This window comes from Amblyraja radiata, chromosome 25 (assembly GCF_010909765.2).
Source record: "Amblyraja radiata isolate CabotCenter1 chromosome 25, sAmbRad1.1.pri, whole genome shotgun sequence".
In the NCBI taxonomy this organism is placed as follows: Eukaryota; Metazoa; Chordata; class Chondrichthyes; order Rajiformes; family Rajidae; genus Amblyraja; species Amblyraja radiata.
Window position 1 is genome coordinate 30,505,104 of NC_045980.1, and position 26,108 is coordinate 30,531,211.

At 39.8% G+C, this 26,108-nt stretch overlaps 1 protein-coding gene across 4 annotated transcripts in view; it reads right to left on the reverse strand.

The window, feature by feature from the left end:
* smtn (smoothelin) overlaps positions 1-26,108 on the reverse strand; it is a 177,284-nt gene that overhangs the window by 108,725 nt on the left and 42,451 nt on the right. For all 4 annotated transcript variants that reach the window (XR_004415737.1, XM_033043698.1, XM_033043696.1 and 1 more), the window contains exons 2-3: positions 16,295-16,455; positions 9,220-9,313 (exon numbers count right to left, since the gene is read on the reverse strand). Coding sequence is in view for 3 of the 4 variants with exons in the window: in XM_033043698.1 (XP_032899589.1) it covers positions 9,220-9,313; positions 16,295-16,455 (255 nt within the window). In the remaining variant the exon portion in view is untranslated. The remainder of the gene's footprint in view (positions 1-9,219; positions 9,314-16,294; positions 16,456-26,108) is intronic.

Sequence of the window (26,108 nt, forward strand, 5' to 3'; positions counted from 1 at the left end):
AGAGAGAGTCTTCCTGGACAATCCGACTCTCCGTAATCTTCTCAGGAAGTAGAGGCGCTGATGAGCTTTTTTGATAATTGCGTTAGTGTTCTCGGACCAGGAAAGATCTTCAGAGATGTGCACCCCCAGGAATTTGAAGTTCTTGACCCTTTCAACCATCGACCCGTTGATATAAATGGGGCTGTGGGTCCCCCTCCTACTCCTTCCAAAGTCCACAATCAGTTCCTTGGTTTTGCTGGTGTTGAGGGCCAGGTTATTGCGCTGGCACCATGTGGACAGTTGCTCGATCTCTCTTCTGTACTCTGACTCATCCCCATCAGTGATACGCCCCACAATAGTGGTGTCGTCAGCGAACTTGATGATGGAGTTCGCACTGTGGTTCGCTACGCAGTCATGGGTATAGAGTGAGTACAGCAGGGGGCTGAGCACGCAGCCTTGAGGTGCTCCCGTGCTGATTGTTATTGAGGCTGACACATTTCCACCAATACGAACAGACTGTGGTCTGTGGACGAGGAAGTCGAGGATCCAGTTGCAGAGGGATGTGCAGAGACCCAGTTCTACGAGTTTGGTAACCAGTTTGGAGGGGATGATTGTGTTAAATGCCGAGCTGTAATCAATGAATAACAGCCTGACATATGAGTTTTTGTTGTCCAAGTGGTCCAGTGCGGAGTGGAGGGCCAGCAAGATCGCATCCACCGTTGATCTGTTGTGGCGGTATGCGAACTGCAGTGGGTCCAGGTTTTTGTCGATGTAGGAGTTGATTTGCTCCATGATCAACCTCTCAAAGCACTTCATCACCACCGGCGTTAGTGCTACTGGTCGATAGTCATTGAGGCACGTCACCTTACTCTTCTTGGGCACCGGTATAATTGATGCCCTTTTAAAGCAGGTGGGGACCTCAGACCTCAGAAGTGAGAGGTTGAAAATGTCCGTAAAAACTCCCGCCAGTTGGTCCGCACAGGTTTTTAGAACACGGCCGGGTATACCATCAGGTCCAGGTGCTTTTCGGGGGTTCACCCCTCTGAAGGATTTCCTGACATCGGCCTCTGTGACTGAGACTGAAATGCCATCACAGCGAATGGGGGATCGGGAAGGCACATCGGTATTCTCCCTGTCAAAGCGTGCGTAAAACGCATTGAGCTCGTCAGGGAGTGATGTTACACCGGCATTCGAGCTGCCTCCTGGTTTTGCCTTGTAGGAGGTGATTGCATTCAGACCCTGCCACAGCTGCCGAACATCTGTCTCGTCCTCCAGTTTGGAGCAGAAGTCCCTTTTGGCCTTTTTGATGGCCTTACCAAGGTCGTATCTGGTCTTCATGTAGGCCACTGTATCGTTGGAAGTGAATGCCCTGTGTCTGGACTTCAGGAGAGTGCGGATCTCAAAGTTCATCCAAGGTTTCTGATTGGGAAACACTCGGGGCATGGGGTATACTGTCCATTTTGGTTAAACATTCTTGGTAAATTGTGGCCAGATTCTGTGTCATGGCACACCATGCAATAGGAGTTATTTTTCCAATGTAACCCTATTCTGCCTTTGCAGCCATACATGGATCTGCTTGCTCCATCATTAAGGAGATTGTGGATAATTCACTACCTGCAACCTCTCCTGTGCATCATTACCATGCAAGAGTACAGCAAGAGCATAAGATCCAGAAGACATCACTCTTGGGGGTCTATGGAATATTTCTCCATCACCACAAGCCAATGAATCTCAGAGAATATAAATGAATGAAACTTCAACAATTCTTAATATCTTTAACAAGACAAATAAGCCTATTTCACAGTTGGCAACAATGGTACACTGTGACCACAGCATGTATCAGCTACAAAATGTATCATAGTCACTTAAACTACTCTGTCAGCACCTTCCAAATCTGCAACCTCTACCTTCATGAATGACACCAAAGCCTGCAGATTCTCCTCCAAATCACACACAACTCTAAATGGAAAATAACTTTCACTATCACTGGGTTTAAATCATGGAGCTACCCAATACCACTGTGGGAGTACCTTCACATGAAAGACTGCAGTTTTTCAAGAAGGCAACTCACTATAATGCTCTCAAGGATACTCAGAGATGGGCAATAAATGCAGGCCTGTCCAGCAATGACTAGATTCTGGGAAATTTATAAAAGGAAAATAGTAAATTTAGATAAAAATATTCAATAGACCAAACAGATGAAAAGAAACATTTTGGATAAACAAAAGTAAATGTAAAAGTATTCAATTTTCCTTTCAATACAGTTTTTTTCAAGTGTAGGCTGGCATTTTGATTTCTACATTTGGATAATATGTATAATTATAAAGGTACTTTAGTCAACATTCCTTAAGATATGTAATTTATTTATATTTTCATTATTAATATTTTCTTTGGTTCACTGAACCCATAATCAAAAACTGACAGTACTTTGGCAGTCTCTGGTCATTGAATCCCTGAACTGTTCTACTGTGAATGGCATGCAGTCCTTGGTGCCGAAATGGTAACACGAATTCTGGAGAACGGCTGCCAAATTAACATCTATTGATAAAATGGAATCCATATGCCCATAAATTATAATCTTCCCCATTGATAAAAAGTATCATAAGTTTCAGTAATTATTCAAATTAAATTAAATTGCTTTCCAACCACAAAGATGTTTGTTTTACACAAAGAGGCATGAGTGGAAAAGCATTCATCTTCTATTATATTATTCATTCAGATATCCAGAGCAGGAAACAAATGTATCACAAAAACCTTAAGGAAGAACGTGGTAGTATTTTACAGACATACCTCCTCATGTCGGGAATTATAAACTAGAGAACCTCCTCTGTACCTTCCCTAGTGCAATCACATAACCAGAACTCCAATAGTACTTTAACACCATAAAACTTTGTTATGGTCCTACTTTGGCGGTCTGATAAACGACTCCTGGCGTTTTCAACAAAACTTTATTCGAAAGTTCATGTTGTAGCATACAGGTTTAACAGACATGTCTGGCCACATCGGTGGTCAGCACTGAACTAACGCGCGCAGGGGAAAAAACGCGTGAAAACAACAGCCCCTCCCGAGTCACGTGACCGCGGCTTCCAAACGCCGGGTTCGATATCTGCGTGCGCTAGCAGGCGCCGCTACACTACTATGTAAAATGTTGGTTTAACTGATGTTTTGCGTAATGGTACCATAATCTCCATCATATTCTATCCCCCAGATAATGAAGACTAGAATCCTGGATGCTGACTTGACCATCTTATCTGATCAGGATACTTGTTCACTAAGATCCCTCTGTTCCTGAAAACTCCTGAGGACCCAGCATTCACTGTCTATATCCTAGCTTTATTAGTCCTTCCAATGTGCATCGCCTCACCTCTATATGGATTACATTTCATCTGTCATTGCTCTACCCAGTTTACCAACTCATCAATGTCTGATATTGTAGAATTGAACGTATACTGGTGATCATTGGTCAATGTGGACTTGGTGGGCCGAATGGCCTGTTTCCATACTGTATCTCTAAACAAAATTAAACTAAAACAAAACCAATATTGTCCTGTAGCCTACGGCTTAAAACTACCCTCTTCAGCAACAATACCAATTTTCAGTCTCTAAAATATTCTGAAAAGCTGTTCCAACCTTCATGACATAAATAAAAAACATTAGAATAAATGGTCTTTTCAGTTCAGATGATAGGTCTTCAACCAGAAATGTAACTTTCTCTTTCTACAAATGTTGCCCGATCTGTTTTTCCAGCATTTGATGTTTTTCATCGTAAATGGTTCTCTTCTGAATTTTATGATATTTAATTATTTTCAACTTGTTTTCCCCACCAGGTAGCTATTAGTTAACTCTACATTTGTCTAACTTGCCAATGACCAGTCCACAGATTCACAGATCGTAGTTGATGAGAAGGTTGGGGATAAAATAAGGGAATAATATAATTAGGTGGTTTATGCTTGGCATGGACAAAATGGACCAAAGGTTCCTGTGCTATATCTTGCTATGATTCTTGATTCATTATTCCACTAGGAAACCTATAAAGTCACGTTTCTTGCACTTTCTTAACAATGCCATGAGGTCCCCTTTTGTAGACAAATATTACTGCCCCACTAACAAAAGCAACTATAAAAGGACCATATTAACCTATCTCCTGTCGTTTTAGTGGACCAGAACCGTTCCAGTTCTGCACATTGGACTGAAACACATTGTGAAATAGATTTAGCACTTTTCTAGAAACAAGCATATTTGCCAGCAAAAACAAATGCTTGTAACCACAAACAAATGACAAATTCAAACCAAAAAGATGAAATTTGATTGAACGTTGAGCTTTCTGGAAACAGGAAAAATGTATGTTGGAGCAAATACAAAGCCTTTGCATATCTCAAGGAACATCTTTCAACTATGTGCATTCTCCTCCAAGTTGAATAATTAACTGTTTTAAAATATCTGGGAAAGCCATTTACTATGCACACAGATGAAAACATCTTGGGTTTATACAGTAGATTAATGCCACCTTATGTTGTTTTCTGCTCTTGCATTAAATAAACTGTGGATATTGCACATAAAGGGCAAGAAGATTGCCCTTTATTGCCTTCCATCATAATGAGGAATGTGGGGAATCCACTGTGGCGCATGATTATGTTAACTTTTATGTAGTTGTGTGTCTTGTTGCATTTTTTTTGTATGGTTGTATGGTAGTTCGCATATCACTGTACCTTAATTGGTACATGTGACAATAAAAGACCTTTGAAACCTTTATGATGTTCCTGATACTCCTGTTTTCTCTACTGCAACCCACGCCTCATCACCTCCAGGTTCCAGGTTTACATTTTTCTATTTTTCCAGAACTAACTTCTGGAAGTGATTGTAAAGATTCTTCAGCATGCAGCATTCTGCAATGAAATCTACACACCCAGACATTGAATAAGGCCCCCAGTGATGCAGGCAACACAATTTCATCCTTGAGAAAGCAGTATTTTGTACAATGCTTCGATGATTTTGATGGCTATTATCAGTTTATTATCAGTGCTCACATCCTGTGCTTTGAGATTGAACTGTTGTGAGAAGTCACAGAAGGAGTTGGCAGTCCTTGTCCTGGACATCGCGGCAGTGTTGGCCACCAAAAATGGCCAAGACGATATGTTTCCAAAGGATGGAGTCATCCTGGAATTGACCAACAAGAACTTTATCCCATGACTGACACCTAGCAGTATATTAAGGATGGACACAAAATGCTGGAGTCACTAAGTGGGTCAGGCAGCATCTCTGGAGCACATGGATAGGCAATGTTTCGAGTCAAAACCCTTCTTCAAACTAAAGCTCTGAAGAAGGGTTCCGACCCTAAACATTGTCTATACATGTTCACCAGGGATGCTGCCTGACTTACTGAGTTACTCCAGTATTTTGTGTTTATCCTTGGTATAAATCAGCATCCCTGTATGTCTTATTGCCTGTTGGGTTCACAATTTGCAGCATTAGTTTATCCCATGGTAAATTAGGCGCTTACATAAAGCAATTTATTCAAAAAAATCTTGCAACAAGTTTACATATTTTTGAAATTACATGATTAGCATTTTCAATGCACCTAGCACATGCATACGATAATACCTAATTTTGCTGACAATATGATTTTGAGGTCGAATGAGACTGGCTGTAAATAGCAATGTCACAATGGCGGAATATGGAATCCATTAAATTGAGCGTTTGAGCATCGACATCCACTTTCTAAAGGTTATGTTTAAAATCATTAATTAATCTATTTTTGTCATGCAGGAAGAGGACACAATTTGCTGTCATACTCAGAGAAATAAATACTGGGGGATACTTCCCTCTTTAGGTAACATATGGAATAGCAGTATGAAAATAATCCCTGGCAATTTTAAAAGAACATACGAAATATAAACAAGGATCGGTTATTCAGCCCTATGCATCTGTTCCACCATTCAATATGATCATGACTGATCTTCTACCTCATATCCTGCACTAACTTTACATCGTGTGATTCCCTCTATATCTAAAAATCTATTGATCTCTGTTTTGAATATACTCAGACTTAAGCTTCAAAACCAGACAGGAAAAGGCCCACCATCTCAATAATCAATCTGGTGAACCTTCTTTCGCCTCCCCCAAATTGCAAATATATCTCTCTTTAGGTGGGGAGACCAGATATCTGCGTAATGTTCTATATAGTATCTTACCAAGACTTGATTAATTGAGTAAGACTTTCAGCAATACACATACAGAAAGATAGCCAGGTCCCTCTGAACAACAACACTTTTCAATCTATCACCATTTAAAAAAATAATTTCCTTCTTATCTTTTTCCACTAAAGTTGATGACCTCACTTTTTTTCCACATCATATTCAATCTGTTATGCCCTTGCCCAAGTCCTGTTGAGACCAAAATATTGTTAATTGGTCTTGTTTCCATGCTCAAGGGTTGATATACTCTACCACATTGGAGGGAGAGTATCTGAAGTTCACCAGATTGATTCCCGCAATAATGGGGTTGTCCTAGGAAGGGAGATTATGCAGACTAGGCCTATACCACTTCACCTTTTTAGTAGAATAGGAGGTGATCTCCTTGAAATATATAAAATTCCTATAGGGGTTGATGTTTTCCTCTGGCTGGAGTGACTCAAACCAGAGGTTAGTCCCAAAATAAAGGGTTAGTCATCCGGGATAAATGAGAGGAATCTTCTTCACTCAGAGGATGGCATAACTATTGAATTCACTATCTTCGAGGGATCAGAGGGCTCCATGGCCCATCATATTCAAGACAAATGTATGGATTTTGAGATGTTAGAAGAATCAAAGGATTTGTGTTTCGTGCAGGAAAATGGTGCAGAGGTAAAAGACAAGTCATTATTTCATTGAACGGCAAAGCAGAGAGAAATATTCCGACTTTTATTGCTCATGTTCATACAAAATGATTTAAATAACAGAAATGCTCATTTACTGAACATAAAGTTAATGTGCAGCCTCTCTGGCCTCAAATGATTTACCCAACAGGATAAAATGTTATTTGGAAATATTTTTTTCAAACTGCAATTACTCCCTTCGTGGATGACACTGCACTGATGTCAGCCTGGATTCACCTCAGTCTGGAACTATTGCACCTGATATAATTGCCATCATTCTCCATGCAAGATCAAGAGTTTCAAGGCAAACATCTCCTTCTGTGAAGCATCCTTACAATCAATTATCAACAGTGGTGACTTGAAATCAACTGGGGAGACAGGATTAATTTCTGTGAAGTGTTGGCCACAGATGTGTTTTAACTTCACTATCAATTCACTTTTCAAAATATGTTGTGTTGAAATATAATGAGCAAATGTCTATCTTGTCTTTATGCAGCGACTTACCATCAACACCTCCATGGAGTTAATTACTTCCAGAGTAAAGCCTACTTGAAGAATGTCCTTCCTCTTCACATTTACAATTTCTCTCTTTACCAGATAGTCACAATGTTCCAATTAGCACAAGGAAAATGGAAAAAACTGTTCATCTCTTATTGTAAAAGAACGTAAGTACATACACAAATAGGATTGGACCATTCTGCTCCTTGGCTATGCGCCACTATCCAATAAAATTATGTGTTTCACTTTGCTGCACTAAGCCTATATACGCTGATTTATCTAAAAATTAATTCCGTGTCTTGGATTTCCATGGTAGCTGAGACTCTACAATCTTCTTGATTAGATCATTCCAAACATCCATTACCAAATACCCATTGCCATCCCCATTGACAGAATAGGTTTACTTTGTTCAACGGATATATTTTATGACTGCATCTACTATGGATTCCTTTAACAATATACAAAGAGAAAGAAAGTGGATTTGTATCTTTAGCTTTGATTGCAAAACAGAAAATAACAACATGCTAGCCTATTGCACCACCCAGTGGTTGTCTATGCAATCTACATACAATGTGGATTTCCTATATGGAACTTCAGAACCAGAATAGTGAAGATATCCAAGAGTTCCATTCTCTAATTCACTCAATTGGATAGCTTGTGTTCATATTTTCTTTATAATTGCTCCCATTGACCATATGGCCTCTACAACATATCCTATGACAACATTGACTGCTCCCTATCAGAGATATCCCCTTTGTCTTATTCATCTTGCCCTATCAATCCATTAACATTCTCTCTCTGCCATTTCCGTCTTCAAGTCTTTGACTTGAAATGTTAGCTGTTTTCTTTTCCATAGATGCTGCCCAATCTATTGCAGATTCCCAATATTTGCAGTTTTTAATTTTCACATGAGTCATATTATGCCAGATATACTACTCACGAGTCACTGTGTAATTACTCAATTCACTTGTTCAAACATGTCCTGCAGCAAGCTACTGTTTTTCAGGGAGTGGAGAAAGAGGTTGGGGGGGGGGGGGGGGGGGGGAGAACTGCTAAAAAAGTAAGGTATGGAGAATATGTCATAATTTTCTCTACCTTCAAGAAAACAACCGCACGATAATTTACTGGTGCACTCCAGTTCTCCAGAAAATGTGTATTCATAAGAAACACTGTATAGTGATTGCTAACAGACAAGGCCAACTGCGACAGGCATCACAGCCCAATCCATCCTCACCCTATGATCAAATGTATTTTCCAGCTGGGGTCATTGAATAAATGGAAATGTAACTGTTCATTAACACTCGTGCTTTTGGGCATTATGATTAATTGTAACATGTAGACTGCCAGATTGTTTTTAATCTCGATTTTCCATGTAATTGCAACACTATATTCTACACTCTTTCCTTTGTGCTATTGTATTCACGTATGATTTTTGATTATAATCATGCAGGTTTTTGCAAACTATCCAGATTTTTTCCACTATATATATCTTGGTACCAGTGACACCAAAGAATAAGGATTGAATTAAAACTTTCTTCTGTCCAGTTTCCAAACCTGGAGTCATTAAAGATGAAAACAATCTCACAAATAATAGTTCAAAAATAGCATCTTGGCATAAATTCACCCTTACATTTGAAAAATGATAATGACTTAAATGTTCATCTATTGTCTAAGCGGGTCAAGTGAAAACGTTTTATCAATCCAGGTCAAAAATTGGGCAATTCACATTTGTAGCAGTTGTTAATAAAATTTAACTTCTATAATAATAGTTGTTCCCAATGTATGGTTCTCAATATGGAGAAGATGTATCTTCCAAACAAACTATCAAGTGTACATTGGAATACCATACAAAATATTACATACATTCTCAAGTCAACAATACTGCTCACCAATGTTGTTAGCTCATCAATGTCACTAATGGATTCTAGTTTCCCTGAAAGTTTATCCAAAGACCCTTTCTGATCCTCTTCTTGTCTGTGAGATCTGTCAAAACATATTCAGAAAGAAAATTTAAAACATAATGCTTTTGGGTCAAAAGTTAACAGATCTCAAGCAAGTTCCAAAGTAAATCAAGAGTCAAGTTCAAGTTCGCGATTATTGCCACATGCACCAATTAAGGTACAGTGAAATTTGGGTTACCATACAGCCATACTAAGTGAAAAGCAATACACACAGCCATATAAAATAAAATTGAACATAAACATCCACCACAGTGGAATCCACATTCCTCACTGTAATGGAAGGCAATAAAGTTCAGTCATCTTCCTCCTTTGTTCACCAGTGGTCGGGGCTGAACCCTCCGCAGTTCGCCGCTGCCGACGGTCTGATGTCCAAGCCCTCGCGTCGGGATGAACGAAATTCCGGCGTCGGAATGGAACAGAACACTCCGCAGCATGGAGCTCCCTAGTCGGCTTCTTCACGGTGTTAAAGTCCACAGGCCCCCGGGTCGGAGCCCTTTCACCGGCGTTCCTTGGCAAAGGTTGACAGGCTCCGCGATGGTAAGTCCACGCCGCGTCCAAGCTTGAAGCTCCAGGCCGGTCTTCAGGAAAGGCCGCACCACTCCACGTTATTAGGCCACAGGGGAGGGACGGAGATGCGACACGGAGAAAGATTGAATCTCCGTCGTGGTAAGTGACTGAAAAAGGTTTCCTCCGATTCCCCCCAACCCCCCACATAAAACAAACCAAGAAACACTAAATCAAACTTTTAAAACATACTTAAAATGATAAAAACAGAGAGGGGACTGACAGACTGTTGGACTTTGTTCACTATTCGACTTTGTTCAATTGTCGCTTGGAGTTATTCTATTGTTCCATTCTCCATTAACTTCACTCAACTCTGATCTGAGGTTCCCACCTACTTTATGATCACTATCATCCCAGTGTCAAAGAAAGGTAAGGTAGCACGCCTGAATGACTACCATTATATTGAGCTTCGAGAGACTGGTCATGGTGCATATCAACTCCAGCCTTCCAGATAGCCTTGATCCATTGCAGTTCACCTATCGCTGCAACAGGTCCAAGCAGAACCATCTCCCTGGCCCTATACTGTGCAATAAGGACACTACGCTGGACCCTTATTTATTGACCATAGTTCCAACTTCAACACTATAATTCAAATCAAACTCATCTCTAAACTCTCGGATCAAGAACTTATCACCCCCATCTGTAACTGGATCCTCAATATTCTGACTCCTAGACCACAATTGGCAATGATATGCAACAAAACATTCTCTACAATAAATCTCAGCACCAGTGCCCACAAGATTACATTATCAATCCCTTGCTATACTCCCTGTACACCCACGACTGTGTAGCCAAATTCTGCTCTAACTCCATTTAGAAGTTTACAGGTGACAACACCATGGTGGGCCAGATCTCAAACAATGGCAAGAGAATACAGGAAGGGGATAGAGAGCTTAATAGTATGGTGTCAAAGCAACAACATATCCCTCAATACCACCAGATGAAGGAGCTAATCATGAATTTCAGGACACCCCAGCAGTGTTGAAGTAGAGATGGTCGAGAGTATGTTCCGAGGTAAAATTTGGCCTGGTTCAACCACAGTTAAGAAGGGACACACCAATCCCTGTACTTCCTCAGAAGTTTAAGAAATTTGGCAGGACACCAATTACTTGCTAATTTCTACAAAGAATAGAATAGAATAGAATATGTTTATTGTCATTGCACAAAACTGAGCAACGAAATTCCATTTGTTTCTCCTCCGTTAAAAGAAATACAACACAACAACCAATACACATATGTACAGTTAATAGTAAAATAATAGATACATTTTTAAAAGAGTTTAAAAGAATTTAGCGGTATTCCTCGAAGTTACTTCTTGCTTCCCAGTATTCACTATTGGAGTTAAGCTCTTTTACCGCACATGGGTAGAAACTATTTTTTAGTCTACCGGTGCGAGCCTGCAGAGACCTGAGTCGCCTCCCCGAGGGTAGCAGAGTAAAAAGGTGGTTGGCAGGGTGGGATGTGTCCTTCTTGATATTTATGGCCCTGCGCAAGCATCGGGCCTTGTATATGTCACCCAAGGAGGGCAGGTTAGCGTTTGTAATGCGCTGCGCAGTTTTTATAATTCCCTGCAGCGCCCTCCTCTCAGCCACAGTACAGCTGGCAAACCACACCAGGATTCCATAGGTGAGGATACTTTCCACGGCGCACCGATAGAAGGACAGCAGCAGCGGCTGTGAGACGTTAGCTCTCCGTAGAGACCTCAGGAAATACAGCCGCTGATGAGACTTCTTCAAGAGAGTGACGGTGTTCATTTGCCATTTGAGGTCCTGGGAGATGTTTATTCCCAGGAACCTAAAGTCGTTGACTCTCTCCACCATGTCTCCTTTGATGTATAAGGGAGCAGGTTCCTCTCTCCTCTTCCTCCTGAAGTCAACGAAAGGCACCATAGAATGCATCCTAGCAGAATGCTTCATAGCTTGTATGGCAACTGCTCTGCCCAAAGCCTTAAGAAATTGCAAAGCATTGTGAACATAGCCCAGTATATCACTAGTCTCCCCCACATTGACTTCATCTACACTTCACACTGCCTCAGGTAAACAGCCAATATACTCAAAGACCACAAACACCGATCATTCTCTTTATTCTCTCCTCTCCAGTTGGGCAGGAGATAGGAAAGCTTGATAGCACGTACCACTAGATTCATAATAATAATAATAATAATAATAATAATAATAATAATAATAATAAATACTTTATTGATCCCCTCAGGGAAATTCAGATGTCCAGAAGCCCCCAATCAACAAACCCACAGATTCAAAACGAACGCAGACAGAAAATACATAGAATACAATGTGGACACTACCTGAGAGCAATAAATACTTAAAAAGACCAATAATTAACAATTAAAAATTGCAAAATGCATCCTCCTACAGCCTAGCGGTCCGAATTATAAAATCTAATGGCTGCAGGGGTGAAGGATCTCCTGAACCGCTCCGTTCTACAGGGCAGGGAGAGTAGCCGGTTGTTGTTCCGAGTGCTCTTTTGACTCTCCAGAATTATATGGAGGGGATGCCCGGGGTTTTTCAGGATGACCTGCACCTTGTGCCTCATACGCCTCTCAAGCACATCCATCCCAGAGTCTACTCTCCCCTCCAGCACTGAGCTAGCTCGTTTAACCAGTTTGACCAGCTTCTTGTTGTTTTTTGCACTAATGCTGTTGCCCCAGCAGACAACAGCGTAGAAAATAACACTTGCAACCACAGTGTTGTAAAACATGTGCAGCATATCATTACACACATTGAAGGATTTGAGCCTTCTGAGGAAAAAGAGTCTGCTCTGGCCTTTTTTGTAGAGGGAGTCAGAGTTGACAGACCAGTCCAGTTTGTTATCAAGGTGCACTCCAAGGTATTTATATGTCTGCCCCTGCAGCGTTGACCGGCTGAAGGGGGAGCTTGGACCTGCCAAAGTTAACCACCATCTCTTTAGTCTTAGTTGTGTTCAGGATGAGACAGTTCTCTTCACTCCAGGCACAAAAGGAACTGGTCAAGTTCCTGTATTCCTCCTCCTGCCCGTTCCTTACACATGCCACAATCGATGTATCATCTGAATATTTCTAAATGTGGCATGTGTCAGACATAGTTAAAGTCTGCTGTATACAGGGTGAAGAGGAACGGGGCCAGAACCATAAACAGCTTCTTTCCAGGTGTTTTCAGACCTTTGAACTGACCTTATCTCGAATGCCAAGGATGTATTCACGAACTCCCAATCTAACTTCATGCAAACCATGCACATTTTGTAACTGCAGTTTCTCTGTAGCTGTAACACTATCTTCTGTACTATGTTTTTATTTTCTCTTTATGCACTACCTTGATGTACTCATGTATGGTATGATTTGCCTGGATAGCATGCAAAACATGTTTTTGTATTACATCACTGTACATTAGGCACCAATAAACCGATAGCAATGCCAACAGCACCAATAAACCAATAGCAACAGCTGAAAATCAGGCACCAACCCCTGCGGTATCCTACCTAGCCTGCAAACAAGAAATAGATTTGCTTTTCCCCCACACATTTTGCATTGGGTCAAATTACGCGTTATCAACATTATTTTTACATTCCTCCAAATTGCATTGGCTCTACCTTGCTCTTGAACTCAAATAGACCACATTCATCGTTTTCCCCTTCATTTACTTTACTAGATGCATTCTCAATAAATTAGTTAAACATGATTTTCCTTTCATAAATCTTTGTGGATTCTGCCAAATCATTATTATTTCTCCCAACAAATGTTTTCAGGTCCTTTGATTCCGGCATTTTCCCCAATTACTGACGTCAGACTAACACATTTAATGATCTTAATGATCAGGCCTTTATAGCTTCTTAAGTGGAAAATTCCAGATGGTGAATGAAAAATATTTCCCTCACCTCAGACCCAAACAGCCTATCCCTTATTCAGAGACTGTACGCCCTAGTCCTAGGCTTCTGCTTGTTTCCAGCCTTTGCAAGAATTTACTAAGTTTCAGTTGGATCTATTCTCATTCTTCTAAACTCTAAAGAATATAGGTCTCACCTATTGACACTCTCCACATACGGCAAATATTAAGACTGAAGCTTGAGAGGGTGCTCAAGGCAAGCAAGAATGCAATGAACCAGCTAGGAAAATTTGTCAGCTTTATTTACATATCACTTTATCCACATTTTTAAAAATTTCTTTTAGTTCTCAAATCAGTGCAAGAGTTCATGAATTGACTAAATAGTGTATTTCCCGGAGCACAGATGTTTATAATTTCTGTTACTTTTAAGTTTTCTGGCAAACTGTTTTTATAGCACTTAAAATGATGGGCCTGTGTTTGCCAAGATTTGAGATTTGAACAAGCAGACAGATTTAAAGCACAAGGATTAAAATGTTCCTAATTTTTAGCTATCTGGAGGCATTATGTAACTCATTTCAAAAGAAAACAATGTTAACATGTCATCATTTGCACAAAAATATGAGATAATTGGTCATTTTGACTCCTGCAAACAGCCCATTTAATCTTACTGTCAAACTCTTTGGGTTGTGAATTGATCGATATAGAATGTACAGTCAACTAAGTTATCAGAATGCAGCAAAATAAGATGTATCAAAATAACAATTATTCATAAGACTGTGGTCAAACTCAAACAGCATTTAAGAATTTTGTTTGTTTATTATTTTACAAAAGTTATCTAATTTACATTGCTAGCAACCCCAGAATTTGTTACTCTTGGTAGTGTTGAGTCATTCTGAAGCACTACTACAGTCCTGCTGCCAATGGTAATCCACTTTGTAAGGAATGAAGATCCAGAATTTAGAGTCAAAATGAAGGATCAGCAGTATTTTCAAGTCAGGATGTTGTGCGAAGTGAATGAGAACTTGCAGACAATGGTTTTCCTATGAGCCTGTTGCCTTTATCTGCCTTGGCAGTAGGAGCTGTGGAGGTTTTGAATATTGTCAAATTAGCTTTAAGTAATTGCAGTTATTTTGTAGATGGTATATGCTGTAATCTAGGTGTGTTGGTGGTGGAGAAAGTGAACGTGAGTGGCAGACAGGATCCAGCTTAGTTTGAGCACAACTGGTTACTCTTAAAACCTTGGCATGGTTTTAATTCCTCTCTAATATCCTGTAACATGTAAAAGAATCAAAATTACCATTCATTGCAATGTTATGTTGGCCTGAATCTCCAGGAATCTCCAAGGATTTGAAATACTTTTAACATCATGTTGGGATGTAATGTTAAAATTGTACAAGGCATTGGTGAGGCCAATTCTGGAGTATGGTGTACAATTTTGGTCGCCTAATTATAGGAAGGATGTCAACAAAATAGAGAGAGTACAGAGGAGATTTACTAGAATGTTGCCTGGGTTTCAGCAACTAAGTTACAGAGAAAGGTTGAACAAGTTAGGGCTTTATTCTTTGGAGCGCAGAAGGTTAAGGGGGGACTTGATAGAGGTTTTTAAAATGATGAGAGGGATAGACAGAGTTGACGTGGAAAAGCTTTTCCCACTGAGAGTAGGGAAGATTCAAACAAGGGGACATGACTTGAGAATTAAGGGTCTGAAGTTTAGGGGTAACATGAGGGGGAACTTCTTTACTCAGAGAGTGGTAGCTGTGTGGAATGAGCTTCCAGTGAAGGTGGTGGAGGCAGGTTCGTTTTTATCATTTAAAAATAAATTGGATAGTTATATGGATGGGAAAGGAATGGAGGGTTATGGTCTGAGCGCAGGTATATGGGACTAGGGGAGATTATGTGTTCGGCACGGACTAGAAGGGTCGAGATGGCCTGTTTCCGTGCTGTAATTGTTATATGGTTATATGGTTATCATCGTGTTCAGCATTAGAACATCATATACTCAGCACAACTGTGTATTTCTCCTTCTGCATTTGAATATATTTCTTTCTTGTTAACCTATCATTCATAATTTTGTTTTATGAACTACAGCAATGTTTTTACCTCAATATCTCCTAGTGATAACAGCTCTCCACACAGCAACTCACACAACCAGTTCCACTGCATTGTTCTTTCAGAGCCAAATTGGTCTAAATCAATTGTTGAGTATGAAGAAGGGTTTCGGCCCAAAACGTTGTCAATTTCCTTCGTTCCATAGATGCTGCTGCACCCGCTGAGTTTCTCCAGCATTTTGGTATACGGTCTAAATCAATTGTTGCTCTTTTAAAAATAATGGAGACTGATGTTCCTTGAACCTAATCTAAAGACATTACTCAAAACATTTTGCTAATGCTGCATTGACAGCATAAAATATACTTTTGATGTAGCCGTATTACTTTACCTTTCGCTTTTTTTCACTAGGCCTACAGTTTCCCAGCTGAATCCCAGATGCGATAAAGCATTTTAACAAAAGAACAAGTAGCATTTACATGCATTACCATCGTTTTTGCATTCTAATTATATCAACTAATGTTCATCTTAGCACTGGGTGGCTTAATTAATTGCTGTATTTCAAACATCCTTACCGTAAATGATTCTCTTTGTCTTCAAGGCATTTATTTGTTCTTTCAGAACGAAAACGTTTGGAGGATAGTGTTTCCTCTGTTCTTTTTAATTCGTTCCTCCTCAGTTCATAAATTGTGGACCGAATAAGTTTACGTTCATCAAAATCATCAGTCACTTCCAGCTGTTGCGAGAAAAAAAGCAAAAATATTGAAAAATAGAATTAGTCAAACTCTTTGGATAAAATTAATATTCCAAATCTACACCAGACAAGGAGTGAAATTGTGGCTCAGAATCTGAAACGACCTTTGTTGATGAAAATCCAAAATGAAATCAGCAATTGCTGCAGAAGACAGAATTGGTCAAAATTGATCAAAACCTTCATTCATTAATTGTAAATTGTTCTTAAAAAAAATTTAGGGGGGGAATATTTAAAGGGGGAAAATTGTATTCATAAAGTATCTTTTACAAAAGTGAACTTTTAAGATGACTCCTGCAATGTGGGAAGGAGCAACGGCCAATTTACGCATAATGTTCCATAAATTAGCATTGATAATGGCCCAGATGGAGATCCTCAAAGGAGAACAGCTAGCCAACAGCTTTTGCACAGCTGGGCTCATCCTCACTTTTGTGTTTGTACCTAGTTCATGATGAAGCTCAGTTGTGTACACTTCATGCTTAGGATCTCACCAGATACACCAATTATCTATTGGAACGGCATTACAGATGTTTCGAAAGACAGGTTTTAAAAATTAGTATATTCATGTTGCAAATTGTATTTTGTGATTGTGTAAATTGTGGTTTGTTGCAGAATTGTATAAATTTACAACACAAAGCAGCTATTTGCCTTATCAGGAACATTTCAGACAGAAATTGAACTATTTGGTTAATCACATTTCCCAGCACTTATTCCATAGCCTTGTACATTAAATAGCGAGCAATGGCAATACAATTGTGTTCCTGGTGAGGGTGGTTGTTGCACCCATTCTTGGATATGTTCACTGCCCAGAGATTGTTAGACAAGAAGTGTGACTGGTTAGCACGTAACAAAAGTTTTTCACTGTACCTCGGTACACATGACAATAAACTAAACTAAACGATGATGAAGCAGCTGAAGATGGTTGAGCATAGGACACTATCCTGAAAAGCCCTGCAGTACTATCTTGTGAATGAGATAATTAAACTCCAACAAAATGAATCTATATTCCTATTTGCCATGTACAACTCCCTTAACTGGCAGAGCTAGCCTTACGATCCAACTTCGCCACTCAGCTGAAATGTCTCACTTTTATTGTTTTATTTCAGACGATAATTGATCAGCTGCCACTTGCTTTATAGTCACGGTTATTTCAATAAAAGGTCATTTGAATAGAAGTTAGTTTATGTTTGGTAAATGGGCACCTTCTTTTGCAGATCTACAACCAGTTTCTCTTCATGGCTCAACAGGAAATGTATAGAACCACATAGACAGGATACGTCTCTTGTTCACCTGATCAAAGAAGTTGATACTATTAACTTTTCTATTAGCGAAGGAAAATAAAAAAACTCTCATCTTGGTCATTATTCAGTGATTTCTACTGAAACTCTATACTTTAATTTGCATGTATGTGGATATTCAAAGAGTTCAAGTTAGGGATTAGCGATGGTACTCATTGTAAAACTAATCCACAGCAAGACACCATACACAAAGAGAGTTCATTTGGATGGGGACATGATACTCCAATTCTAATCCTTGTCCCACAAGAGAGGAGGGGGTTGCAGATTTAACACAAGGGCGGAGAACTGCAAGGTCAATTCATTGAGCAACAAGGTGAAATGAAAGTTGGAAGCAACGTGATCTACACAGGGAATGAAAGATTGCAAATACACAAGCAACTGCATCTTGCTTCAGGTTCTTTCTGACAACCAAATGAAAACAACTGCTGCAAATCTGACATTAATGAACAATTTCAAGATTCTTTGACGTGTTTTGTGAGAGAGAAAATTGAGGTACTTAAAATTAATGAGGAAGGTGAAATGTCATTCCAGCACTTAAAATGAATATTGTGTTTAATGATGATCAATTTATCAACTACAGTTCAAAGGAATTTTGCCAAGATTATTAAAAAGAAAAGAGTTGAAATGATGACTTATATCGTCCAAACTATGTCATGAAATTAAATTAAAGTTCTTAAGTATTTTGGATAGGTTTATGGAAAATTACAATGTCCATAAATTGCAGCCAAGAATTATGTTCTCATAATTCACAAATGACATTCATAATTAAGCTTAAAGGCAGTTTGGCAAACAATGAGAGGATTTCTTCTCATCTGATCAGTCATACTTAAGCTACTAGAAGGTGAAAAAAACCAATACTTAAGATCATGACACCCATATACCCATTGAGTCTATATAAACCATATAAAAAGTGGGCAGAAAAAGGTCTCATATTATTATTTACCACCATCCCAAAATTTGTGGGACACTACAAATAGCCTCCATGAGGTTTTGTGTCGGTTTTGCCTATCGAGAGACCTTTGATGCAATCACACCAACTCAAATCTTTTGTAGACAATGCATTATTGGAAAAACATAGAAATGTAGAACTATGCAGCATTGGAACAGGCCCTCTGGGCCACAATGTCTGTGTCTTACATGATGCGAAATTAAACTAATCCCCTCTGCCTGCACGTGAGGCATACGCCTACATTCCCTGCATGCCCATTGCCTATCTAAAACCCTCTTAAATGCTACTTTTCTACGCTTCATGTGAGAGCCTCCCCTCCCAGCCCCTCTCCTGGTTTTCAGTTCCTAGAATGGTACAGGCATGAGACAGGAAAAAACAGGGAAAAAGAGGAAGAGACCCCCTGGCGGGGGTTAAAGGGGGCAACGCCTCCTTTATGCAGAAATATTTTGATAATTGTACCTTGAAATGACACAGTTTTCTTGCCTGTTTACCCTTAATTTACAGTAATTTTTTAAATTATACCATACAATAACACATTTTATCTGATTAAAAAATAGAACATTGAAGTGTCTATGACATACAGACTCTTGAATACAGTGTGAGCATTGTGTACGTAACTCTATGCTTCCCGCCCCAACCCCGGTACGGTAGGCCTAGGGGACAGAGGAAAACCACTACTCTACATGTGTGGAGCTGAGCGCTAGCCGTAGAGATACGCGTGCAAAGATGGTCGGCCCGCACCCGCGTCGGGATGATCGAAACTCCGGCGTCGGGACAGATCGGAACACTCCGCAGCATGGAGCTCCCAAGTCGTCCGCTTCTTACAGGAGACCGCTGCTTCACGGTGTTAAAGTCCACCGGCCCCGCGGTCGGAGCTCCAGTACTGGCGATAAGATCCCAGGCACCGCGATGGTAAGTCCACGCTACACCCGCGGGTGATCTCCAGGCAAAGCTGCTCCACTCCACGTTGTAGGCCGCAAAGGGGGGGGCGGAGATGCAACACGGGGATAAATCGCATCTCAGTCGAGGTAAGTGACTGAAAAAGGTTTCCCCCAATCACCCCCCACATAAAACATACCAAGAGACATTAAAACAAACATTCAAGACATACTGAAAATTATAAAAACAGAGAAGGGACAAGACAGACTGCTGGCGAGGCGGCCATTACGGGCGCCACCCGGTGGTGAAAGCCATTTATAGCGGAGATTTAGACAGATTTTTTTAAACCAAATTTCAAAGTCCGTAGAAATCCGCGGAGAAATCTCATGCCTGATGGTAATACAGTAAAAACCATTCCACAGGTGCTCACACAGAAAATCAAACTACATATTTCATACAACACCTCCACCCCCAGATAGCCAATCTTCTGACTGTTTGATTATCAGCACTGTAGGTTCCTTTGCCTCGCTAATGGAAGCCAAATCTCTTAGTTTTCATTTTGGTGAATGGCACATCTTCAAGTGATCTACCTAGACTTTGCTGAACTTGGATCACTGAGTAACAAGGGGTCTCAGATTGCCTGAGACCACTTGGAGGAATGATGGGGAAGGGGAAAGAGAATAAAGAAATTGAAGGCAAAAGTTAAATATTCCAAAGTTTTTCAATTTCATCAATACTGTTGTTATGAAAGGGCATCAAATGAAATGTTCTTTCCCTGCTGATTCTGCAAGCATTTTTTTGTTTTTGAAGTGGAAATGTCGACAATATGTTTTTTGAAAGTCAAATACATCAGATATTGCACAACTGAAATAAAATCTAATGTTGGAAATATGGGTCAATAATCTGTAGAAAGAGAAAAAAAGTTATAATTTAGAGGGCAATTATCTTCCAGCAGGACATTGAGACTTTGTTTGAAACTACTGAAAGTTCTCCAGCTAAGTTATCAGTCTTTAGTCATTGTTAAATTAATTCCTTTCCCACCGGGTGACAATATATCATTCGCTGAAATATACCATAAGGGATGCAGAGATCAATTGCATGCTCATGCCAGAAGTGTGCAGTTAAAAAATGGCGACTATTTTGCTCAAGACCCGGGGAAACAAAATTCTAAAGGCATAATTTGTAATATTTGGGGCCCATAACAAAGGGAACTTGGAAAATTTACCTTAAAGCTGAAGCTCAGGTAGGAATGGACACTTTAACAGATGAGGAAATAAACATTTACACTCCAGTTGGGGCCTCTTCCTGCAGTCAATCCCCTTGGAGTATTTGCCCTACAATTTGCAACACTGATGTAAATTATGTATTGAACACTGATTTATGTCATAACAGTTCCACATGGATAGAATATTCATGGAAGACTTTGTAACTTCTCAAAATGGCACTATGCACAGGAATAGGGCAATCACTTTTTGAAGCTTGATACAAATACAAGCTAATGGGTATAGGAAGGAACTGAGATGCTGGTTTTCACCGAATATAGACTCATAATGTTGGAGTAATTCAGCGCGTCAGGCAGCATCAGGCAGCATCAGGCAGAAAAGGAATAGGTGATGTTCAGGTCGAGACCCTTCTTCAGACTGAAAGGCTTCTCCTTCTTATCGAGTCCACACACAAGATTAGAAGTTGTATAGCCAGAGCTGAACACACTTCTCGGCATCTGCAGACAATGGTGTCTGTCTTGTCGCTTATTGTGCTTCTTGTACACGGTGGTGGAAAGATTGGTGGAAACAGGGCCGCGACGTGAACTCTCTTTCCTTGACCCCAGACTGAAAGGTAATCTAATGGGTACATGGAAATCTTTCAAGCCACTTTGAGCTTCTATTTGTGTAGGAAAGAACTGCAGATGCTGGTTTTAATCGAAGGTAGCCACAATGTTGGAGTAACCCAGCGGGACCAGGCAGCATCTCTGGAGAGAAGGAATGGGTGACTTTTCGGGTCTGAAGAAGGGTGTCGACATGAAACTTTACCCATTCCTTCTCTCCAAAAATGCTGAGTTACTCGAGCATTTTATGTCTACCTTTGAGCTTCTATTTGGTACGTATTCCTGTGAAGCATATAAAATGAAAAATTATATCTGAAAGCACTTCAATGTTACCAGTCAAATTCTGGCATTGGAAACAGTCTCCAAATCAAAATCTCCAAATTGGTGGTAGAAACCACATAGCAGTGCCAGAGTTAAACCAAAACCTTTATTTTGTAGCCAATAAAAGGCAAAAAGATCTAAGCTCCAGTATTTTTGCTGCCAAAATCTGCAAAAAGCAAACTAGTTCTACTGTATTTTCATTTATATCTCATACTCATTGGATTATTCTTTAAATGTCAATGTCCTGGATCCTTGACACAGACTGCTTAAGAGTTTTGCTTCATTGAAGTTTGATTTTAAATCTGAATGGATGGATTAGCAAAGTTTTTGTTAATACTAAGTAAATACTGAATCAACTGGTAGAATCACCAACTTGTGACATTACAAAAATAGATACTGTTTCAGGAGTTTACTTTTCCATTTCAAATAAATCAGATCTTACCTTCTGCTATAAAAATATATTATCCTTCTCTGCATTTACTTATGAGCTAACTATTCTGGATGTATATAATAGAATAAATTTATCTAACAGTCAATCACATTAAATGTCAAGGATTAAGTACGGATAATTGAGAATTTGGCCACGCATTGATTTGATTTTGTGAGCGCCTGATGTTTTTGTTCACTACAAATTGGCTTTAAACCTTTCTGTAGCTTTGATCCAAATAAGGATATAAGATTAATTCCAGAGGTAAGGTGAGTTACTGTCCTTGATGTCAAGGCAGCATTCCAAAATGGTGCGTGTATCATCAGGCAAGAAAACACAGGGAAAATTTGTCACTGGCATGTTATTGCTAGCAAAAAGGAAAATAGTTGCAATTGTTGGATGTTAAATCTGCTAAATTCTGAGAATTTGGACTAGCCCTAAATATCTTCAGCTTCTTCCATTTAATGAAGGGATTGATATATTCCACCTGGAACTCGTTAGACAATGAAGCATCCCCTAATTACTAACATCCTTCTGGCATGGTCTAAAGTGGCAAGTAGGATTTGCATCATCGAGGTGGCAGGCAGAGGATGGTCTAATCGCAAAATTACCATTCCCTACAATTAAACCTATCTGTAAACTGCGGGTCACATTGACAAGAAACATAATTGAAGCACTAACGTAAATACAATAAACCCTCATTATAATGGACCATGGTGGGGGGTGGGGGGTCCGTTATTGCCAATTGTCCACTATCACCGATTAAGGGATTCCATCCAACTATCACACCGTGAAACACCGAGTTGTTTTCAAAGTTATTTTTAACAGCTAAAATTGTTTTTTGTTACTGCTACAAAACTAAAAGGTGTTTGTTACATTGTTTAATAGAGTTAAGTGTCAGTCAAAGAGATTGCTTGTCAATTTCAGTGCCGTGACAATTTCAATAGCCTCCGCAGTGTTTCTAGCAGCCTGTGTTCTTAAAGAGACAGTCCTCTATAACCAAAAAATCCATTTTGAACAGGTCTGTGATATTGAAGGTTTACTGTATTGTGACTACAAAAAAGTCAGAAGCTGGATCTTCAGTAACAAATGGCTCTTTTCTCAATTCCCCAAAACCTTTCGACCTACAAGATACATCAGGAATCTGTTGACATACTGTCCACCAGCATCTTTACAAATTAGGCAGCTCAACATAGTCACGGGCAAAAATAACAAATCAAAAAAAAAATACTGTAGGTCAAACTGCACATGCCGAAAGAGACAGAGTAATCATTTCAGGTCAACAACTCTTTATCAGAACTTGAGGAGGGATGAATTAGATAAAGGAAACATCTATGATGCCAACCTATCCATTGTCAATATGCCAACTGATATTTCATTAGAGATTGTGAATGAGAATATTGTGATATCTTGCTGGAAATTGTACTCTGGCACTTGTGTGGTTTGAATGTTGTCTAGATCTTGCTGCATGCAGACAAGGTCTGCTACAATATCAAAACAAATACAATGGACAATAGACAATAGGTGCAGGAGTAGGCCAATCGGCCCTTCAAGCCAGCACCGCCATTCAATGTGATAATGGCTGATCATCCATAATCAGTACCCCGTTCCTGCCTTCTACCCATATCCCCTGACTCCGCTAACTTCAAGAGCCCTATCTAGCTCTTTCTTAAAATTATCCAGAGAACCAGCCTCCACCACCCTCTGAGACAGAGAATTATGGAAATGAATATTACAAGCAGGCCACCTATTTCTATATCATTATCCCGATTCCAAACCAGTGTAGGGAACCAGAAATCTGTATTAGGCAAGGATATGTGGACATTCTGTTTCCCCTCCACCCTATGTCAACTACACCAGCAAATATCCATGTGCCATAACACCTGCATTAGAACATTGACTACACTTTGAGAGCATTAGATTGGGGGCCATTCTTATTTTGTGAAATGTTCTCCATGAATACAATCCTCTCTTCGGTATTACTTTGAATTTCTGTTTACATATTTCCACTGTAGTCCAGGTCATTTTTATACACAGCATGTCCGCTTGACAGAATTTTGAAGGCTAAATGAACTTGCCTAACATCATGAGCTTTTCCCAGATTTTGTGAATTCTGCCCAAGCTCCAATTTGCGCTTGGCCTCACTCCGTCAATGGAAGAGGCCCAGAACCGAAAGGTCAGTATGGGAATGGGAGTGAAAGTGTTTGACAACTGGGAGATCGTGTAGGCCAAGGTGGACTGAGCAAAGGTGTTCAGCGAAATGGTCACGCAGTCTGCTCTTGGTCTCGCAGATTGGGTAGGAGGAGGTGCAACTAAACCTCTGCCTCGCCTGAAAGGACTGTCAGGGTTCCTTATTTGGAGTCGAAGGAGGATGTATAGGGCCAGGTTTTGCATCTCCTGTAGTTGCTGGGGAAAGTACCTGGAGAGGGGGTGGTTTGGGTATCATGGGATGCATGAATCAGGGAGATCTGGAGGGAATGGTCTCTGTGGAAAGTGAAAAGGGGTGGAGATGGGAAGATGTGGTGGGATCCCGTTGGAGGTGGTGAAAATTCAGAAGAATATTTGTTGTATGCTACGGTCCAACCAGATTCACTGTTGACTGCTTAATCTTACTGTTTGTAGATACTCATTATCACCTTTTCCACAGCCAAAAATGGACCATTGTGGGCTCTACCTTTCCTTGATCATCGTTGTTGGCTTTGATTTGTTCCATTCATATCTTTCATCCATTTGTTCTTCATACCTTTGCATACCTCTAGTTTCCCTCTCCCCTGACTCTCAGTCTGAAGAAGGGCCTTGACCCAAAACATCACCTTTTCCTTTTCTCCAGAGATGCTGCCAGACCCGCTGAGTGACTCAAGCATTTTTTGTCTACCTTTATTTCCTGTGAAGAGGTTCTAACTTAATTCAAACTGATGAGCAGGGAAGTTGGTTTTAAGATTCGTGTTCATGTGAATCATGTGATGATGCTTTCAGTTTTAATTTCCCATGAAAACGAAATGGAAATTTTTAACCAAAATGGGCAAAGGGATTTCATTTTATAAATGAAAGAAACTCATAGGCCTGAGAACATGTGAACATTGATTCAAAGGATTCCAAATTTTACAAGCAAAGGAGCAATCAAAAAGCACCACAATTATTTTAAGTATAGCCTGTCATTTAGAAAAATGAAGTAGTAAATTTTAATTTAAATGGCACTCACAAATACCAAGGAAAGTATATGGTCAACTAATCTAAAATTGTAAAACACACTGCTCATTCAAAAAGTGTCATGGAAACGACTACATCCATCTTGGCATGCAGAGAAGTCTTCAATAATATCAGCATTTCAGAGCAGTTTTTCCAATAAGCAACTTCATATGGTTAGGGTAAACAATGAAATCCTATGACGTGCAGGGGTTTCACTCAGCTGAAGAGGTCAGCAGTGATATGGAAAGAAAAAATAATTTTAATTAACAGGAGGCGGCAAAACTGACATCAATGTAGTTTGCATGTATAGCAGGCTTTTCAGTTATTGTTAAAGCACCACATGACTGTACCTTCTTTCACAAGACTTCTGCAACTCACGAGGCAAATTCAAAAATGTTCTCAAGTTCCGCAGGCTCTGTTTCTATCTTGATTAAATCTAGTTATCTAAACATGAACATAAAACTCATACTTTTTAAAGTCGTGCAGTTTTTCACTCTAAACCATAAGGTTTAAATGAGACAGTTTGCGAAGATTTGTAAAAGGCAAATTGAATATCACTAAGCTTTTATGTTCTTGAGTGAAATAACATTGAACATTGATGGAGACATGTATATTAAATGTATATTAAATGTTGTGTTTATGGACTTTTAAAGTAATTTGAAAAACAAAACAGCAGCACAATGCTTAACAATCTTGATGAATAACACAGATGTCTGGATTAAGGATCTAAATAGCAAAATTCAAATCACT